The sequence below is a fragment of the Nyctibius grandis genome, chromosome 11 (assembly GCF_013368605.1).
Source record: "Nyctibius grandis isolate bNycGra1 chromosome 11, bNycGra1.pri, whole genome shotgun sequence".
NCBI lineage: Eukaryota > Metazoa > Chordata > Aves > Nyctibiiformes > Nyctibiidae > Nyctibius > Nyctibius grandis.
This window is the reverse complement of record NC_090668.1, coordinates 16,635,598-16,651,481: the sequence shown is the minus strand read 5'-3', so window position 1 is coordinate 16,651,481 and position 15,884 is coordinate 16,635,598. Positions and strand designations below refer to the sequence as shown.

Genomic DNA, 15,884 nt, shown 5'->3' with positions numbered 1-15,884 from the left:
CTCTTTAATGGTTACGTGGCTGGACTAGATTCAATCTGAAAAACATGTCATGTGGGCACAGGGGCCCCAGCACCAGCTGTGTTTCTTTCCAGATCGGTTTGCACATCTGTTTGCACTGCAGGATCTGCTGAAGAGCCCACTGCCAATAATACAGTCTTCTACTTGCAGGAAAAACTTTCCAAATCAGCAGAAAGACTTTTTCTGGTCAGAATATCGAAGGGGAGCTTAAAGGGAGCACTTCTGAAAATGGCTCGAGATGATCTATTTTTTTAAAAAAAAAGAGTTATCTATCTGGAAAATGTTAGAAAGCCTGGTTTATTACCACCATGCAAAGCAATAGGACAAAGATATCCTTTATCATCCACACTCCTCAGTTTAATTATTGAACCATTAGTACAAAAGATCAGAGACGGTAGAGAGATTACAGATATGTAAGTGTATTGGGAATAGTAAAATCAAGTTTCATTTTCTGTTGATATCATTATACTCTTATGCAAGATATAAATTAAAGCTTGCCAGTTTTACTGGAAATAATTGAAGCTTTTAGTCAGGAATTGGAAGGACACACTAAAACTCCACTAAACCAGAGATCAATAGCCCTGGCTTAAAATAAATAAATAAATAAATAAAGCTGAAAAATGTCTGCTGAAAACAATGAATAATAATGAGACATGAGAAGAGGTTAGCACACCTAAAAACGTCTGCATTTTTAAGTATATTGGTTGGCCTAATAAAAGATATTGCCTCTTTCTAATGCCTGCCTTCTCTTGAGATACTTAAGCATTAATCCATACCTATAGGGAAAAGCAGTTCAAATTAAACATGAGCCATTAATGAAAACTGCATTCCGTGACCTAGTAACCTAATTACCATTCACATTGATTTGGGGAATCCCAGGGTTTAAAGTTGATGTCCTGCTCAGGATCCTTTTCCCCTCTTGCAGGACTCGCTGACCCTTCTTTTCCCCCTTCCCACCCTGTGCCTCAAAAAGGTCTCAAGACATTATTCATGCATTGCTCCAGCCAAATCGAAATAGGTGAGAACTAATGGTGTGCCTGGGTGTGGTGAAGAGGCAGGGCTGGTGCTGTAAAGGTAGTGATGTGTTTTGCACATGAAGCAGTTAAGTAAAATTTCTACTGTTGTTCAGGATGCTTTGAGGCAGACGCACTGTCTGAGGAGCTGTAGGTAGTCAAGGGCATGGGGACAAAGATTTATACACGTGAGAAACCCAGTAAACCCAGACTTTGCATGTCATAAAGCAACTGCATCCAGCATCTGGGAAGCACTGGACTTTATTTCTATGCACGCATGGACGTTATGTGTGCAGTATTTGCCAGGCACTGTGGCATAGGGGCGAAAGCTCGGAACAGAGCCTGCCCCTGCCCCCAGCACACAGCACAGCCCCTCCCAGTCCAACTGGCTTCGGGGCTGGCAGCGCACTGGCTGTGCTAGAGCAAATTACTGGCCACTTTCTGGAGTAAATAGTCTTGTTTGCTGCCGATCTGCCCAGTACTGAGGGCTCATCCAGAGAAAACCATTGGCAAAGTGGCACATGCCTTGTGGGTCACGGCATGGAGATGCTCTCCAACGGGAACGTCGCGTCACCCAGCCTTCTGCAAACCGAGAGCGCGATGAAATATTTATGAGACTGCTTTGGGTGGGAGCAGCTGTTTCATCTATCTAACACTGGCACAATTTGCCAGTAGGAGACGTGAAATATTATGCCAGATCAGGAGCTTAAAATTTACACATACAAAATAATGCTTTTTAATGTATGAAATGTTAAGAAGGTCTGTTTAAATATATATATATATTTCTCCAGGTGACAAGCTGGCTGCAGATTTGAACAGCCTTTAAATAATTTGTGCAATGCACAGTAGCATCCTTGAGCCCTCATTAAACTTCACTGGCCGAGACTCATAATCAAACAGGGCTCGTGGGCTGCAGCAGCCTTAGACTGCACAAGGCTTCACAAGCGTTGGTAGCAGCAGATCTTTTCCATATTGCAGCTCAGTCTCACGGCTTCCTGGGGATGGGAAAACATGTCATATAATCCATGATGGACTATTCGAGTGGTGTTTAGTTGGTGTTTCTGCTACTCCAGTCTTTATTTTGCTGGTTTTGGGGAACTTTGTCTGCCTGAGGACAAGGGTGGAAGAAAGGGAAGATGAAGGGAGTAAAGGTGGAAGGAGAAGGAGCATGATGATTTTTTTTAGTTTGGTTTGGGTATTTACACATGCATTGCCCCTCGAGACCACATTCACCAAGTTTTCATTTACTAAACAGAAGATTATTTCACTTTTTAACTAGGAATTTCACATTTAAAACACACTTCCTATTGTTGCAATGGTTTGATAGCTCAAAGTCAAGTTAGATGATGGAGGTGGCACATAATTTTGTAGTATGAATTATTTGTCAATTATTTATGTTTGGGACAGAATGAATCAGTTACTGGAGAGAAAGCATCTCTCTAATTTCTGCCAGTGATGACACTGTGGCTGTGCCGTCACTCTTGGGAACAGCCTCGGGATCTGGGTAGCTTCAGAAACGCCTGCTCTGCTGCTGTAGCAATTAGCGTGGGTAATGCTGCACAAGCTTGAGCTGTCACCACCGGGTTGCTGCACTCAGAAGAGTAATGAAGTGAAAGGCTTTAATTTCGTAACAAGCCAAGTGATCCTCTGTAGCTTTCAAAAATAGACTGTTAGTAAAATCTAGCAGGTATTAATTAGCTAAGAATGAAAAAGAAGCGGCAGCAGAACTCTTTATGGACTGACTGTTTCCAAGTGTGTGGGATAAACAAAAACCTTCCACCACCATTTCTGTTACAGGGTCTTTACATTTGTAACCACGATAAGAATGAAGGGTAATATTTTGACTCTTACGGCCAAAGATCTGTCACTAAGACAGTGAAAAATTCAGTTATTTGTACTTGTTTCTAAAAGCAAATGTGTTAAATACAAGTGTTAGTAAACTAGAGACATGACTGAAATCTATTGTGCAATGACATCCTTACCAGTTTTATATTGAAGATTAGCTCTGCTCAGTCATATACAATTTTCTGTTATGGAAATGGGGAAAAATGTCATTTTTCACAGCAGTCTCCTGTGTGCTTTATGAAGATAGTTGCAAAAATAAAATTTGATAGATCGCTTCCAATTCTTTTTGTCTTTTCATATAGTCCATGAAGAACCCTCATAAATTTTTCATACTTGCCTGTAAAGATTTATTGTAAAAGAGAGACTCGAAACAGCTCTTCACTGTTTGCAAGAAACCCAAGTGTAGAGCTTACTGTTGATAAAATATTTTAGAAATAATCAGTTTGTTACAGCTGTTTTGTCACAGTAGAAGATACGTTTTGTGTAAAGTTGGAGTTAAATCACTTAAGGTGAGAATGTGACGTAGTTGTTCCTAATGATCTTTATAGTGCTGCAAAGGTAATCAAGTCATTTGTGTGTGTAGTGACTGCACACCCCATCAGGTAGCAACTGCTGCCACCCAAGAGCACGTACTTTGCGTACGCAGTTTCAGCTGTTGTGTAGCAAACAGCTGGATTTGAGAGCTCACTCTTCATTCATAAGCATCGTCACAGATTGTGATCTATACCCAAAGTTTCGCTCAGCTTTGAGAATGTGCTCGTCCATGCGAATGATGTATGTGTGTTTGTTTGAAATGTTCGTTTGTGTGTGTTCTACAAAACACAGGTGCCTCCATATATAAATCCATTTTTCTCTTAGACCAGTTGGAGAAGATTTGTTTCGTCAATCTTTATAGCCCCAGTATTTTACTGAGGGAGAGCATGCTAAATACCTGCTGTAAATCTAAAAGTTAGAAGATAGGATTAGTAAGCGGATAATGATTCTTCCCATTCTTTGACTTAAAAATGTGACGTGTGTTCATGCTTTTATTTACAGTTTTTTCATAAGTGTTCTGAATTATCTGAGGATACAATGGGAGTTCTTTTATTTATAAACTGTGCAATAAAATAGATTTATATGCACTTTTAATGTGTGTTTCCTTTCTAGTGTTTCACATTTCTCAAAACACAGGCAAGCAAGACCAAGCTGCTTTAGCAGGAAGACAAAGTTATCCATTCTTATACAGGATACATCTTAATTAAAACATTTTTTATGCTTTTTCTTTCATCTTTGCAATTCTCCTTTTAAAACTTTAAACACTCTTTAAAGCGTTTAAAGCCCTGCAGCCCTGACTGGCTGTGATAATACTTGTATTTCAAAAGTGCCAGACTGGCTCCGGAGCAGATGTCCTACAGCAACTTGTAGAGATTGGGATCGTCACTTCTCATCTTTATCTTTCCTTTCCTCTGCCCTGCCCCAGTTTGATATAACCCCCTCACAGGAAGCATTTAAGCCTTTCCCTGAAGTTTTCTACCTTTATTTTTGCCAGTAATAAGAAAATTAGACCAGAAAAGCTGTGTTTTCATATGGCCCCATCATACATTCAGATCTAGCTCTTTCTCCTTTTTTCTGTCTTGATAATCCCTTACTTGCATCCTGCAGATGTCTCATGAGCTCATTTGCATTCTTTAATTTAATTGACTTGCTCTTAGGAATAGAAGACATTGATAATTTTTTTTTTCCCAAACATATGTCTTTTAGACTTTGAACTTTAATAAACTGTTAACATTGAGTGAAACAGAGGAGGGGGAGGAAATAAACAAAACCAAACCAGAAGACACTAATAGCTCCATTTTTTCTCCATGGGTTTTTCCTGTGATCAGCCAGTGCTACAGAGATGTCCCTCGTTTAGAAACACCCCCTTTCCTTTTGAAAGAATTAAAATGTTTTTTCTTGAAAAAAAATTTAAATTATCAAAATTAGTTGTTCACTTTTGGAGATCTGTGAACCATATAAATATAGTAATCTGAACAATTTAATAGATGATAAATCATTTTCATAAATATCTTTCATGATTTTTCCAGTTTGCAGAGAAGTTCCAAGAAGTAAAAGAAGCTGCCAAACTAGCCAGAGACAGATCGCAAGAGAAAATTGAGACATCAAGCAATCATTCCCAGGTGTGTAATTTAGCTTTAATACCTGTGTGGATACAGGATAAATAATTTAAAGTTAAATTTTCTAATGGACTGTACCAGCTTCTGCCAGCAAGCTTAAAGTATATAAAATGAAGATTGCTGAAGGTAATTGTCAGCGGCTGGACATTAACATTGTCAGAGGAATACTTTTCATCCATCCATGCTCTTTGCCTTCATTTATATCTAATTTTTTTCAGCAGTTCTTGAGCTGTTATAATTTTTTTAATAACAGGGAAAGCTATACATCCTTTGATTTATACTGTTACACATAGTTTGGGTCACTGGAAACTAAGTTAGTGTAGTGCTTCAGCAGACAGTAAATGAGATACATGGAGACAGATACTTCTTTTTGTCATCTCTGTAATCTGCTTTTGCCAGTGGAGGGACTGGCTTTGTGGCCATCGTGTTGCATTGCCTCGGTGTGACTAATGGAGAGCTGTGGGGTGGGAATGGAGGCAGTACTCTAGTGCGTGGGTGGAAGAGCTTGTGTTGAGGATTTGCACAATACACTTTTCTAGCCAGCACACCTTGATACAGCCAAGTGCCTCCGTGTCTGGGCAGAGCTGGGTTTCTTACAGACTGAGGACGTTGAGTGTTGTCCAGTCTCTCTATGTGTTCGACTGTAATTTCATATGCATTGCATTAGGTAAGAATGAACCCCGCTCAGCGGGTGTTCTCGCCATGGGCTAATGTTTGGAGGAAAGTTAAACAAATTTTGATCAGAGAGAAATTCAGATGCGTGATCAGAAGAAATAAGTTGCTGAATGCTCCTAGTCTTGCAACTAACCCCCTTTGTGGGGTCCACAAACATCGATCTGAGAGGCTGACTTTGGATACTCATTTTTTAAAGACTTCAGTCATGGCCTTTGTGGTTCACTTTGTTTGTTCTCTGTTGGTGATCATCACCGAGCAGGGTATGAAAGGTGTCTCTTTGGAGGAGCAGTGTCTTATTTTTTTTCTATTTTTGTTTTGGACTTTTTGTGCTTCTAGGTTTCTGTATTGTTTCATTATCTTAAAAAAAAAACAAACCACCTTTAGAAGAAGCCTTGTCAGTTAAAACACTTAAAAAGATTTTTTTTGAACACTTTAAAATCCTATTTTGTGTATCATTATAATTTTTTCATTCTTTTTAAACAAACCAGCTTTGCAGCCAAGATGTAAAGGGTATGTGTTTGTTACCACTGTTCTGCCAGGCGAGCATACGCAGCCTAGGTCTCAGCAGCGTGGTGTGAGATCAAGATTACAAAGAAATTGGTGTTGTGGTGTTGCAGATGCCAAGTGTTCATTTGTGTATTATGCTGCAGGAATCTGGACGTGAAACACCATCTTCCACTCGAGCATCTAGTGTGAACGGGACAGATGACGAGAAAGCATCACATGGTGGCCCTGCTGAGGCACATCTCAAGTCTGAGAATGATAAATTAAAAATTGCTCTAGCCCAAAGGTGAAGTTCTTTTAATACCTAAATTGCATTGGAATAGCATGCTGTAATTATCTGATGGCTAATGGTATTAACAGAAATTATTTAAATGTAATTGCATTAATTTCAAATGACGCAGCAGAATGGATGAATGAGCAGATTTTAGCAAGTACCTCCTGGTATCCAGTTGAGAGATATTTACCATTTAGTTTTTTCCTGATGTAGTTAGTGATGAAATAAGATCTTTTTTACCCTGCAGATGTCAACTCTTACAGCCACTTCCGTTTGTTAAGTTTTAGAGCTACAGAAATAACATTAAAGCCATGGGGGAGCAATTGCTACTGATAACATGTGAGGCCAATCTCTTCTTCCTCTTCGAGTTTGCTACAATTACTTTGATGAAAATAGATAGGGATATTTAGAATTTTAAAAGGGAATGAACTCAACCGTAAAAAGTTGAAGTGAGAAATATAATTTCACTGGGCTGCTTAGAAGTCTTAGGGGGATGTTTCTAAAGCTGTGGACAATGACCCTTGAAGTCACATTTTTTGCTATTTGCTTTGATAAATTATTTGAAAATGCTGAGAAGAGTAATTTGCAGCCATAGTGAATATGCAGGCATTGGAATATGCAAAGTTACGACATTAAAATAGAATAATTATCTGCCAGGATCTTGCTTTGTGTGCCTCTTGCATGTGAATGTGTCTGTGAATGGAAAGAAAATCTAAAAAGCATCAAGCTACTCTTAAAAAGCTATTTAAAAAATAAGGCAGCAGCACCATCAGCAGCGTTACCTGGTGAGCAATTCTAAGGTTGCGTATATTATATTTGCAGTACATCATCTCTCTTTATTGACATTTCAGTAGCGTAACCTGTTTCAAATCATAATGTTTGCTCGTTCCTCCTGCTGAAGACACCTCCACAGGCAAGCAGCAACTAGCACGTGGGGACCTTCAAAGCCCTCCTTCCATTCACTCTCTAATCACAGAATGGTTGGGGTTGGAAGGCACCTCTGGAGATCATCTAGTCCAACCCCCTGCCAAAGCAAGTTCACTTAGAGCATGTTGCACAGGGTCATGTCCAGGCAGGTTTTGAATATTTCCAGAGAAGGAGACTCCACAACCTCCCTGGGCAGCCTGTGGCAGTGCTCTGGCACCCTCAAAGGATTTTTTTCTCATATTTAGATGGAACTTCCCGTGTTTCAGTTTGTGATCTTGTGCTCTACACTGCAGCTTGAAGCTTTGGGCAATGAGTAGTTTAAATCTTCAGCATTATGTAACACATATTTAAGGCTGAGTATTAAAAAAAAAAAATCAAATATAGGTAGTGTCAACCTCTGACCTCTTCCGTTCTGAATTATTGTATCATCTGCAAGTGTGTGGAGTCACTTTGTTGCACGGGTGCCACGTCCCCAGGCCTGCACGGCAGTGGGTGCTCGGCGAGGCACAGCCGCACCGCTCTGGAGGGTGCACAGCACCCGAGTAAAACCCCTGTTTGCAGCGTTGGAGATCCCAGTTGGCAGCTTAACCCTACAGCCTGCTTTGACAGCAGGATTTGTGTTCCAGAAGCACAGGCCACTGTTGCTGGAGTTGATGGATCCCTTTGTTTTGGCAGAGGTAGTCAGATTAAAGCTTATGTTCTCCATAGGCAGGCAATGGCTAAAGGCAATTACATACGTCTGAGTGTGCTCCATCTTACTACAACAGATCGTTGGTAAGCGTGCACCACGGGTGGGTGAGTTTGCAGTCAGGTAAAGGGTAATGATACGAAGGATTATAAGGTGAAGCCATCTAATGGCACCCTGCCTTTCTCAGTTCATCCAATGTGAAGAAGTGGGAGACGGAGCTGCAGACGCTGCGGGAAAGCAACGCCAGGCTGACCACGGCGCTGCAGGAGTCCGCAGCCAGCATCGAGCACTGGAAGAAGCAGTTCTCAGCCTGCAAGGAGGAAAATGACCAGTTGAGGAGCAAGGTAGGAGAGCATACCCGCAGGAGAGCCGTCCCTTCCAGTTAGCTGCTCCTGCTGTTGCGCTTTCTCTTGGATTTCTGCTGGTTTATGTTTGTGTGTGTTAGGAGATGGATTTTGTCTTTGAAAGGAAGGTGGACAGGGGGGTTAAGGCAGCTGCTTCCCTCTGCACGCAGTGGGCAGGGAGCTTCAAAGGGCTGGGGATCAGCCGCATCGCATGGAGCTCCCTGCCTCTGGATTTGGGGGGCTTGGTGTCGGCAGGGGATGCTGGCTGGGGTGATGAAACAGAAACGTTTTAAAAGTGGGAGTACTATTTTGTACCACTTTCAAAGCTTGTTTAAATACTGCCAGATGATGAATGAGCAGAAGGGAAGGTTATGGCCTGGTTACCCACATGAAACCACGCAGTATTAGAAGCAAATCCTGACGGCGGGCAGGGGAATGAGGATGTGAGTTATGTCCTCAGCACTGCGGGCTGTGAGCAGAGTCCTCCAGCGCTCCATCTTGTCCAGCAACCTGCCAAGAGGCATCATCAAATGCCTTTTCCCCTCTGTTGCTGAGCACAATGTTTCTCAGTAGTGTAAGATCAAGGGTGAGCAGTAGCTACACAGAGAACAACCGAGAAGTTTAAATTGTTAAAGCCTCAGTTTAGAGTAGTCATTGGTATTGTCCCTCACATAATACTGTGCTATCTGTCAAGAGCTCTAGCAGCCCCACACAGTGCTGGCACCAACCCGGGCACGGGGGAGCCTGGTTTCCGTGAGCACCGCTCACGGGGGTAATTTCACTCTATTCATCTTAAATGTCTTTGAAAAAGCTAGACCCTTTCCCTGCTCGCTTAGGTGGATCACTGGGGCATTTGGCATAGACATGTAGTGATAGGACGAGGGGTAATGGTTTTAAACTGAAAGAGGGCAGATTTAGATTAGATATTAGGAAGAAATTCTTTACTGTGAGGGTGGTGAGACACTGGCACAGGTTGCCCAGAGAAGCTGTGGATGCCACCTCCCTGGCAGTGTTCAAGGACAGGTTGGATGGGGCTTGGAGCAACCTGGTCTAGTGGAAGGTGTCCCTACCGATGGTAGGGGGGTTGGAACTAGATGATCTTTAAAGGTCCTTTCCAAACCAAACCGTTCTATGATTCTATGGTTCTATGACATCAGATGGTATCAGTCTGGTGAGGATTTTTTTTTGTTTGGTTAGTGTTTGCTTTCAGAGAGGGGAAGGAATTCCCTGTCTTTTTGTAAGTCAGTAGGTGCAAATAGTATTTCAGCATTGGAGGTGGTGTGGGTTGCCTGTTGTCACTGAAGATCCACGTGGAGCAACCTTTTCCCCAGGCGGATACTCTCTTGTCTATTTGCATGTATTTTAGGTGTGCACCATGATAATTCAGAGATCAAACCAGAGCTGTAGTAACTGATGTTACATTGACAAATTAATATTAATTGTTACATGATTTGGGTTCCTATATCCAGCCTCTTTTGGATAGGGGAGAAGTGAGAGCTTGGAACACTGTATTATAAGAAAATAGCATAATTTGCTATTTTCTACTAATTTCTAACTATTACTTTATAGTTTTTTACTATTCTGTACTGTTGCAGAGAAATGTTCTCATTAACTGATGAAACATGCCAGATCTCAGTAGCTGTAGCCTAGATATGAAGAGATTATCAAAACACTGCCTTATTACAGCTGCAAAGTCGTCATACCGGTACTATCTAGAATGTGCAGCAATGCTGTCTGTATAATGCACTGTCTTTTTCTGTGCAGAGAGGTTTTTCTGAGCTTTTTTCCCCAAGTAGGTTCCTTGCTCGGCACTCACACTGCACCACTGCAGCGCCGTGGGAAGTTCCTTCTCCTTTATTAATTGGGTCAGAATTTTTTGCATATTGCTCTGCTTTCAAATGAGGGAAGTTATAATCCCAAAGCAACATGAAGCTGAGAATTAAAGCACATACTTTAATGAGCTGGCCCTATCAGCCTGTGGGAAGTGCATCTCCTGGGAGCTAAGTCCAGAGCTGGCGGGAGGAGGTATGGGGAGAGCAAAGCACGTCCCTGGGCAAGAGAGCAAAGCAGCATACGTTGCTCTGAACTGGTTCTCCCCAAAAAGTTTTGATGTTGTGTCCCTCCTACTCCAGCTAGAACAACAAGCAACCCCTGAGGAGGCAAAGCTGGGAGTGCTGGAGAGATTTCTTCTCCTTGCTGCATTAAGAAAACCTATCCCTTACAGTCTTGTGTTGGTTTCATAGAACTGAAGTGTGGATTTTATCCCCAGCCCCACTTATTTTAGCAGCTCATTTTTGAGTAATTATATGAGATACTGTGCGAGAGAGAATAAACACAGTCCCGAGGTTTCCTAATGGATGTGTAAATTGGCTCTTTTTAAGGAAAGAAGCGATAATTTTGTTGCAGTGAATCAAGTGCTATGATCTAGAAACAGATCCATGACGAATTAAAACTGTCCATGCTTCCCACTGCTCAGTGGAGCAATGCCCCATCAGCTGTGGGCTGCCCCAGATTTTCAGAAATTTGAAAAATTTCACCTAATGTCTGATATTTCTTGAAGATTGAAGAACTGGAGGAACAGTGCAATGAAATAAATAAAGAGAAGGAAAGAAATGCGCAGCTAAGTAGACGTCTTCAGGAACTGGAAACAGAACTTCAGGACAAAGAGCTGGTAAGTGCCCTGAACCCAGAAATGGCACACTTTAGAGTTTGAGTGGGTCTGTCTGCGTCTCACTTGGGATGTAGATTTACGGACTGGCTCACCTACAGCCAGAAGCAGCCCAGTGTCTCAGGGTCTCACCTCTTTCTAGATTTTCCATGTACAACTCTAGCAATAGTTTAGTAGAGTTGCTTAGGTTTCAATTCCATGATGTGCTATGCACTGTGACAGCACGCTTTAATTTGGCAGTGGTCAACAAACATGATACTTTTAGGTATACAACACTTTACTGCTAATAGAAGAGCTGGAGCTCTTGAAACAAGTTGCCCAAAGCCAGGCAGACGTGTGCTGAGAACAGATTCGGTTGCTAGTCCCTGTGTCCTGAATTCCTGTAGACATCAAGAGTATCATTAAAAAGGCATCATTTGCAAAATAAATAACTTGGCGTTTGTGTAACAAGTCCTGTTTCTTTTTCCGGATGGCGTGTAGTCTTCAGCTTTGCCATTTTACGGTCTCCCTCTGATCTCAGGACTAATGCCGAGAGTGAGAAATTCAGATTCATTTAGAGTACCCCAGTTTGTCATTTTTGACGTACAGGGTGTTCATTTTTCTATGGGGAATGATGTTGATGACTTGGAGCCCCTGAACAGTGGGGAAAATAATGGGATCCTTGGATTTTTTCCTTCATTACAGTGACCAAATGCTCTGTGCTGGCTGAAGAGAAAAAGCTGTCAGCAGGTGCAGTAAAGTTTGCCATGTGCAATTACAGCATCTCTGCTGGTGCTTTTAAGAGCAGTGCTGTTAAGGGGTTTTAAGATGGCACAAGGAAATAGTTTAGGGAGATGGATTTTGATGCACTGTTATAAATATAATATGTTTTTCAGCCCCATACTTCAAGGGAAAATGTCATGCTTGCTTCCCAACCTTTCGGTGGTAATAGCATGTATAATAACCTTTGTTCTCTGTGAGCGTTTTCCTCATGATTCACATTTTTACGGTACCAAACGAACCAGAAAATTGATTGACTTGTGAATATTACATGCCTATCTTCCATTTACACTGACAATATACTAACTTGTTTTCAAACTGCATACTTACATTAGCAGGTTCTTCATTAGGTCTAAACCACCCATAAGTAACCTTTCCATGGTTTGCAAGTCAAACCAGCGTGAAGCCTGCTCATGGACGTTGCCGTGTAAGAGGAGCTGCTGATATCCTCTTCATGTAGGAAGCGAGGAGAGAGAAATGTAAAGACATGGGAATCAGGACAGAGCTATCTAGTGACATATTTATATTTTTATTTATATATCATGTGCCATATTGCATATACCATCTATATATATACACATGCACTGTATTATACTATATATAGTAAGTATACAGTATAGTAGTGTATGTATAGAGTAAGTATATATAGTATAATACATTTATATTTTGAGATGTGAGCCCCAAGACATTATTTATGTATATACGGATATATATCTCCTTCTCTGGAGATATTCAAACCCACCTGGACGCTACCCTGTGCAAAATGCTCTAGGTGAACCTGCTTTGGCAGGGGATTGGACTAGATGATCTCCAGAGGTCCCTTCCAACCCTTAACCATTCTGTGATTCTGTGATATGCTTGAGAGCTCATATCTCAAAACAAAGGGTAAGTTACCCTTTCTTTCCCCTCTGTTAGCAGCTGGGACATTGCCTGGATACAGTTACTTTTACATTAGTTAAATTCTTCAGTGCAGTTCACAAAAAAATCTGTAGTGTTATATGATTTGTCTTCTTACATTAATGGAAACTAATGCTGAAAAACTGTGAGGAAACAATAAAAACAGAGTTGTCCTGGAATTACAGAATTTCTCAAAAAAAAAAAAACTTTATTGATGTAAGTGTGCTTTTGGCAAACCTCAGAAGGAAGCAACATGCTCTCCAGGATACCCTGGACTCTTGTGAAATTTGGGAGAGACTGGACGTGCTGAATATTGATGTACTTAAAGCAAGGGAGTTAGAGGGGCTTGAGGAAAAACATTGTTGTCTGGTTCTGTGGAAGAGCTTGACTTTGGGTTCTGTTACACTCGCATTGTGCTGTAAATTCACCTGTTAGGGAAGAAATCACATTTCGTAGCCAAGAAATCTGCCTTTCAGGTAGGGCTGGTTTTGCTGCCCTGTGTCAGTATAGCTCGGGAGGGATCTACCCCTGTTTACTCTTGAGACCGTCACCTCCAAGGGCAGTTTCTGGAGGAGGACCTTGCACTCTCTTCAAGTCAGAGTTTCTCCTGGACCTGCAAATGTGCTTTTCAGATGCTTTGACAATCCTTCTGCAAAATATACAGGCTTTCTTTGAGTCTTTCCCTTCTACCCACATTGGTGGCATTTGCTTGTGATGTTAATGTATTCCAGTTGTCTTAATTTCCATGAGAGGCATGGACTCCTATCAAGTCATGTTGCTCGTTTCATGAACCCCTTTCAGCTACTCCTCTCAGTTTTGATAGTGATGCCAGAACTGAATACGAATTTTGGGGGGAGGGTTCTCAGAGCTGTACAGTGGAGGAGAGCCCATTACAGCTGTGCTCTGTAATGATGCCTCTATATATTCAGCTCATAATGCCATTGTCCTTTTTTTGCTACCATATATCATTGAAAATTCATGTCTAATTTGCTCTTTGCTACCATCTATAAATTGGTTGTAGCATTACAGCCCTTCAGATTTATTCAGATTGAATATATCGTTTGCATAGGTATGTGATTTAGGTTAAGATTTCATTAATATAACTAATGAGATTCATGCTAGAGATTGGATTACATTGTCTGTTTTGGAAATACAAAGTCAAAAATATAGAGCAAAAATGTATTCAAGTAGAAAATTAGCATGTGTTTTGGAATGCAGACATCCAAATACCGTACAGAGTACAATAAAATATGCAAAGTCATTTCATATTCTCAAATTTTCATTATGTTTTAAATTGAAGCTTGCATTCATTTTTTTTTCTTTCATGTTTTCAAAGGAACTGGAAGAGCTCCGAAAGCAGGGTGAAATTATACCACAGCTAATGTCAGAATGTGAATCTGTATCTCAACAATTACAGGTATGGTTTAGCAATGAAATTAATTTTAAAATAGTTGATACATTTACTTTCTTTCTCATAACTATATGCTTTTCTCTGTTCAGACTTCAGTGTTTGAAGGCAAAAGAGCTCCAGTTTGTAAAATGCTAATTACATGCAAAATACACCATGCCCTTCCCAGCACAGGAGTAATTAAATAGCTCCATTTCTTTGCCTTGCTGTTTGCAAAAATTAGTTTGCCTGGGATCATGTTGCATCTGTCTCCTGCAGATCCCAGGCGATCCTATATCCTGTGTTTCTGCTGCTCTGGGCTTGTGGACCCGCACCGCAGCCATGTGTGGGGAGCAGCGTCCCAAGACCTGCAGATAATTGCCGTGGTGGCACCAGGGGAGGCTTTTTGGAAAGAAACAGATGAGCGTAGCTGCACGCTACCAGGGAAAAAACTTCACCTGAGGCTGCGTTGACGTGCTGCGTCGTTCCTTTCCTGCACGGCGTGGCTCGCTGTGGTTTGGGTTTGCACATGGGGCTCCTGTGCTGGGAGGTGCTCGCTCAGAGCGGAGCTGCGGGAGCCCTGCCCCAGCCAGCGGCCGGGCTTTAGGCATCACTTTGGTGAAGTCAGGGCTTGTGTAAATGCAATAAATTGATACATTAAAGGAGAACAAATATAAGCAGTCTCATCAGTGAAATAAAATCGATCAATCAAATAAGCCATCGCTCTGATAATCTAAACGATCTAAAATCATTTAGAAGGCGGCTGAGGAGAGCTGATGCTGAAAATGGTTAAAATACGAATTTTGTTTGATTCAGTATGGTAAAGTATGTCATCTATGGCTTTTGGTGAGAATAAGCATGTGCTTACACAAGTGAAATGGAGGACAATAGGCAGAAGAGCTAATGGGAGGGGAAAATAATAGCACGAACCGCAGCAAGGGAAGTGTTAACGTGGCTGCCCCGTTCCTTGCCTGAGTGCTCACACAAAGTGCAACTTTAAAAAAATACCAATAAATCCAAAAGTGCTGAATAAAGCAATTTTATTCCTCAGGCAGTATTTTCTAAGCTTGTTTTTCAAGGTTAAACCACCATAGATAATTCTGTATGTAATTGGTGGTGCAGTGTCTAATTCTGCAAGTGTAGCAAAGACACAAATATATGCACAGTGCCTGATTTAAATCCAGCTGAATTTTAAGATATCAACCAAATGACAAAATCTGATGCAAAGCATCTTTTCCAGTTAATGTGTGTCCTTTCCTGCGTGGGCTTTCTTTCCTTTTAATCTGACTAACACATGTCACTTGCTCTCAGAGGTGCTGGTGTTAATCAGTTTGCAGAAGTCACAGCAAAGTTTTACAGCCTGGCTGTCATTTGTTGCTTTACCCTATGAAATGCTGTTCATCCTTCTTCTCTATGATTCATCTTATTGTCTCTTTTGTCTTTAAGGATGCTGAGAAAAAGAACAAAGATCTTGAAGAGAAAGTCAGAACGCTAAGGACAGAAGTCGAAGAGAGCAAACATAGGCAGACCAACCTTAAAACTGAATTAAAGAATTTTTTAGATGTACTAGACGGGAAGATAGATGAATTACATGATTTCCGACAAGGACTGTCTAAACTTGGGGCTGACAATTAGATGGCAATAGATTTTTTTTTTGTAATCTAGGGTCTGGATGTTTGATGTTTTGTTGATCCCAAACGTGTGTTTTACAAAATATAACTAGAATGTTCCA

The 15,884-nt window shown here is 41.2% G+C and overlaps 1 protein-coding gene across 1 annotated transcript in view; it reads left to right on the top strand.

Moving 5' to 3' along the window:
* The window catches only part of HOMER2 (homer scaffold protein 2), a 59,372-nt gene extending 43,488 nt beyond the window's left edge, over positions 1-15,884 (top strand). Inside the window, exons 4-9 of the mRNA XM_068410920.1 lie at positions 4,940-5,032; positions 6,355-6,494; positions 8,285-8,441; positions 11,002-11,112; positions 14,102-14,182; positions 15,599-15,884. Of these exons, the coding sequence (XP_068267021.1) occupies positions 4,940-5,032; positions 6,355-6,494; positions 8,285-8,441; positions 11,002-11,112; positions 14,102-14,182; positions 15,599-15,787 (771 nt within the window). The 3' untranslated portion in view covers positions 15,788-15,884. The remainder of the gene's footprint in view (positions 1-4,939; positions 5,033-6,354; positions 6,495-8,284; positions 8,442-11,001; positions 11,113-14,101; positions 14,183-15,598) is intronic.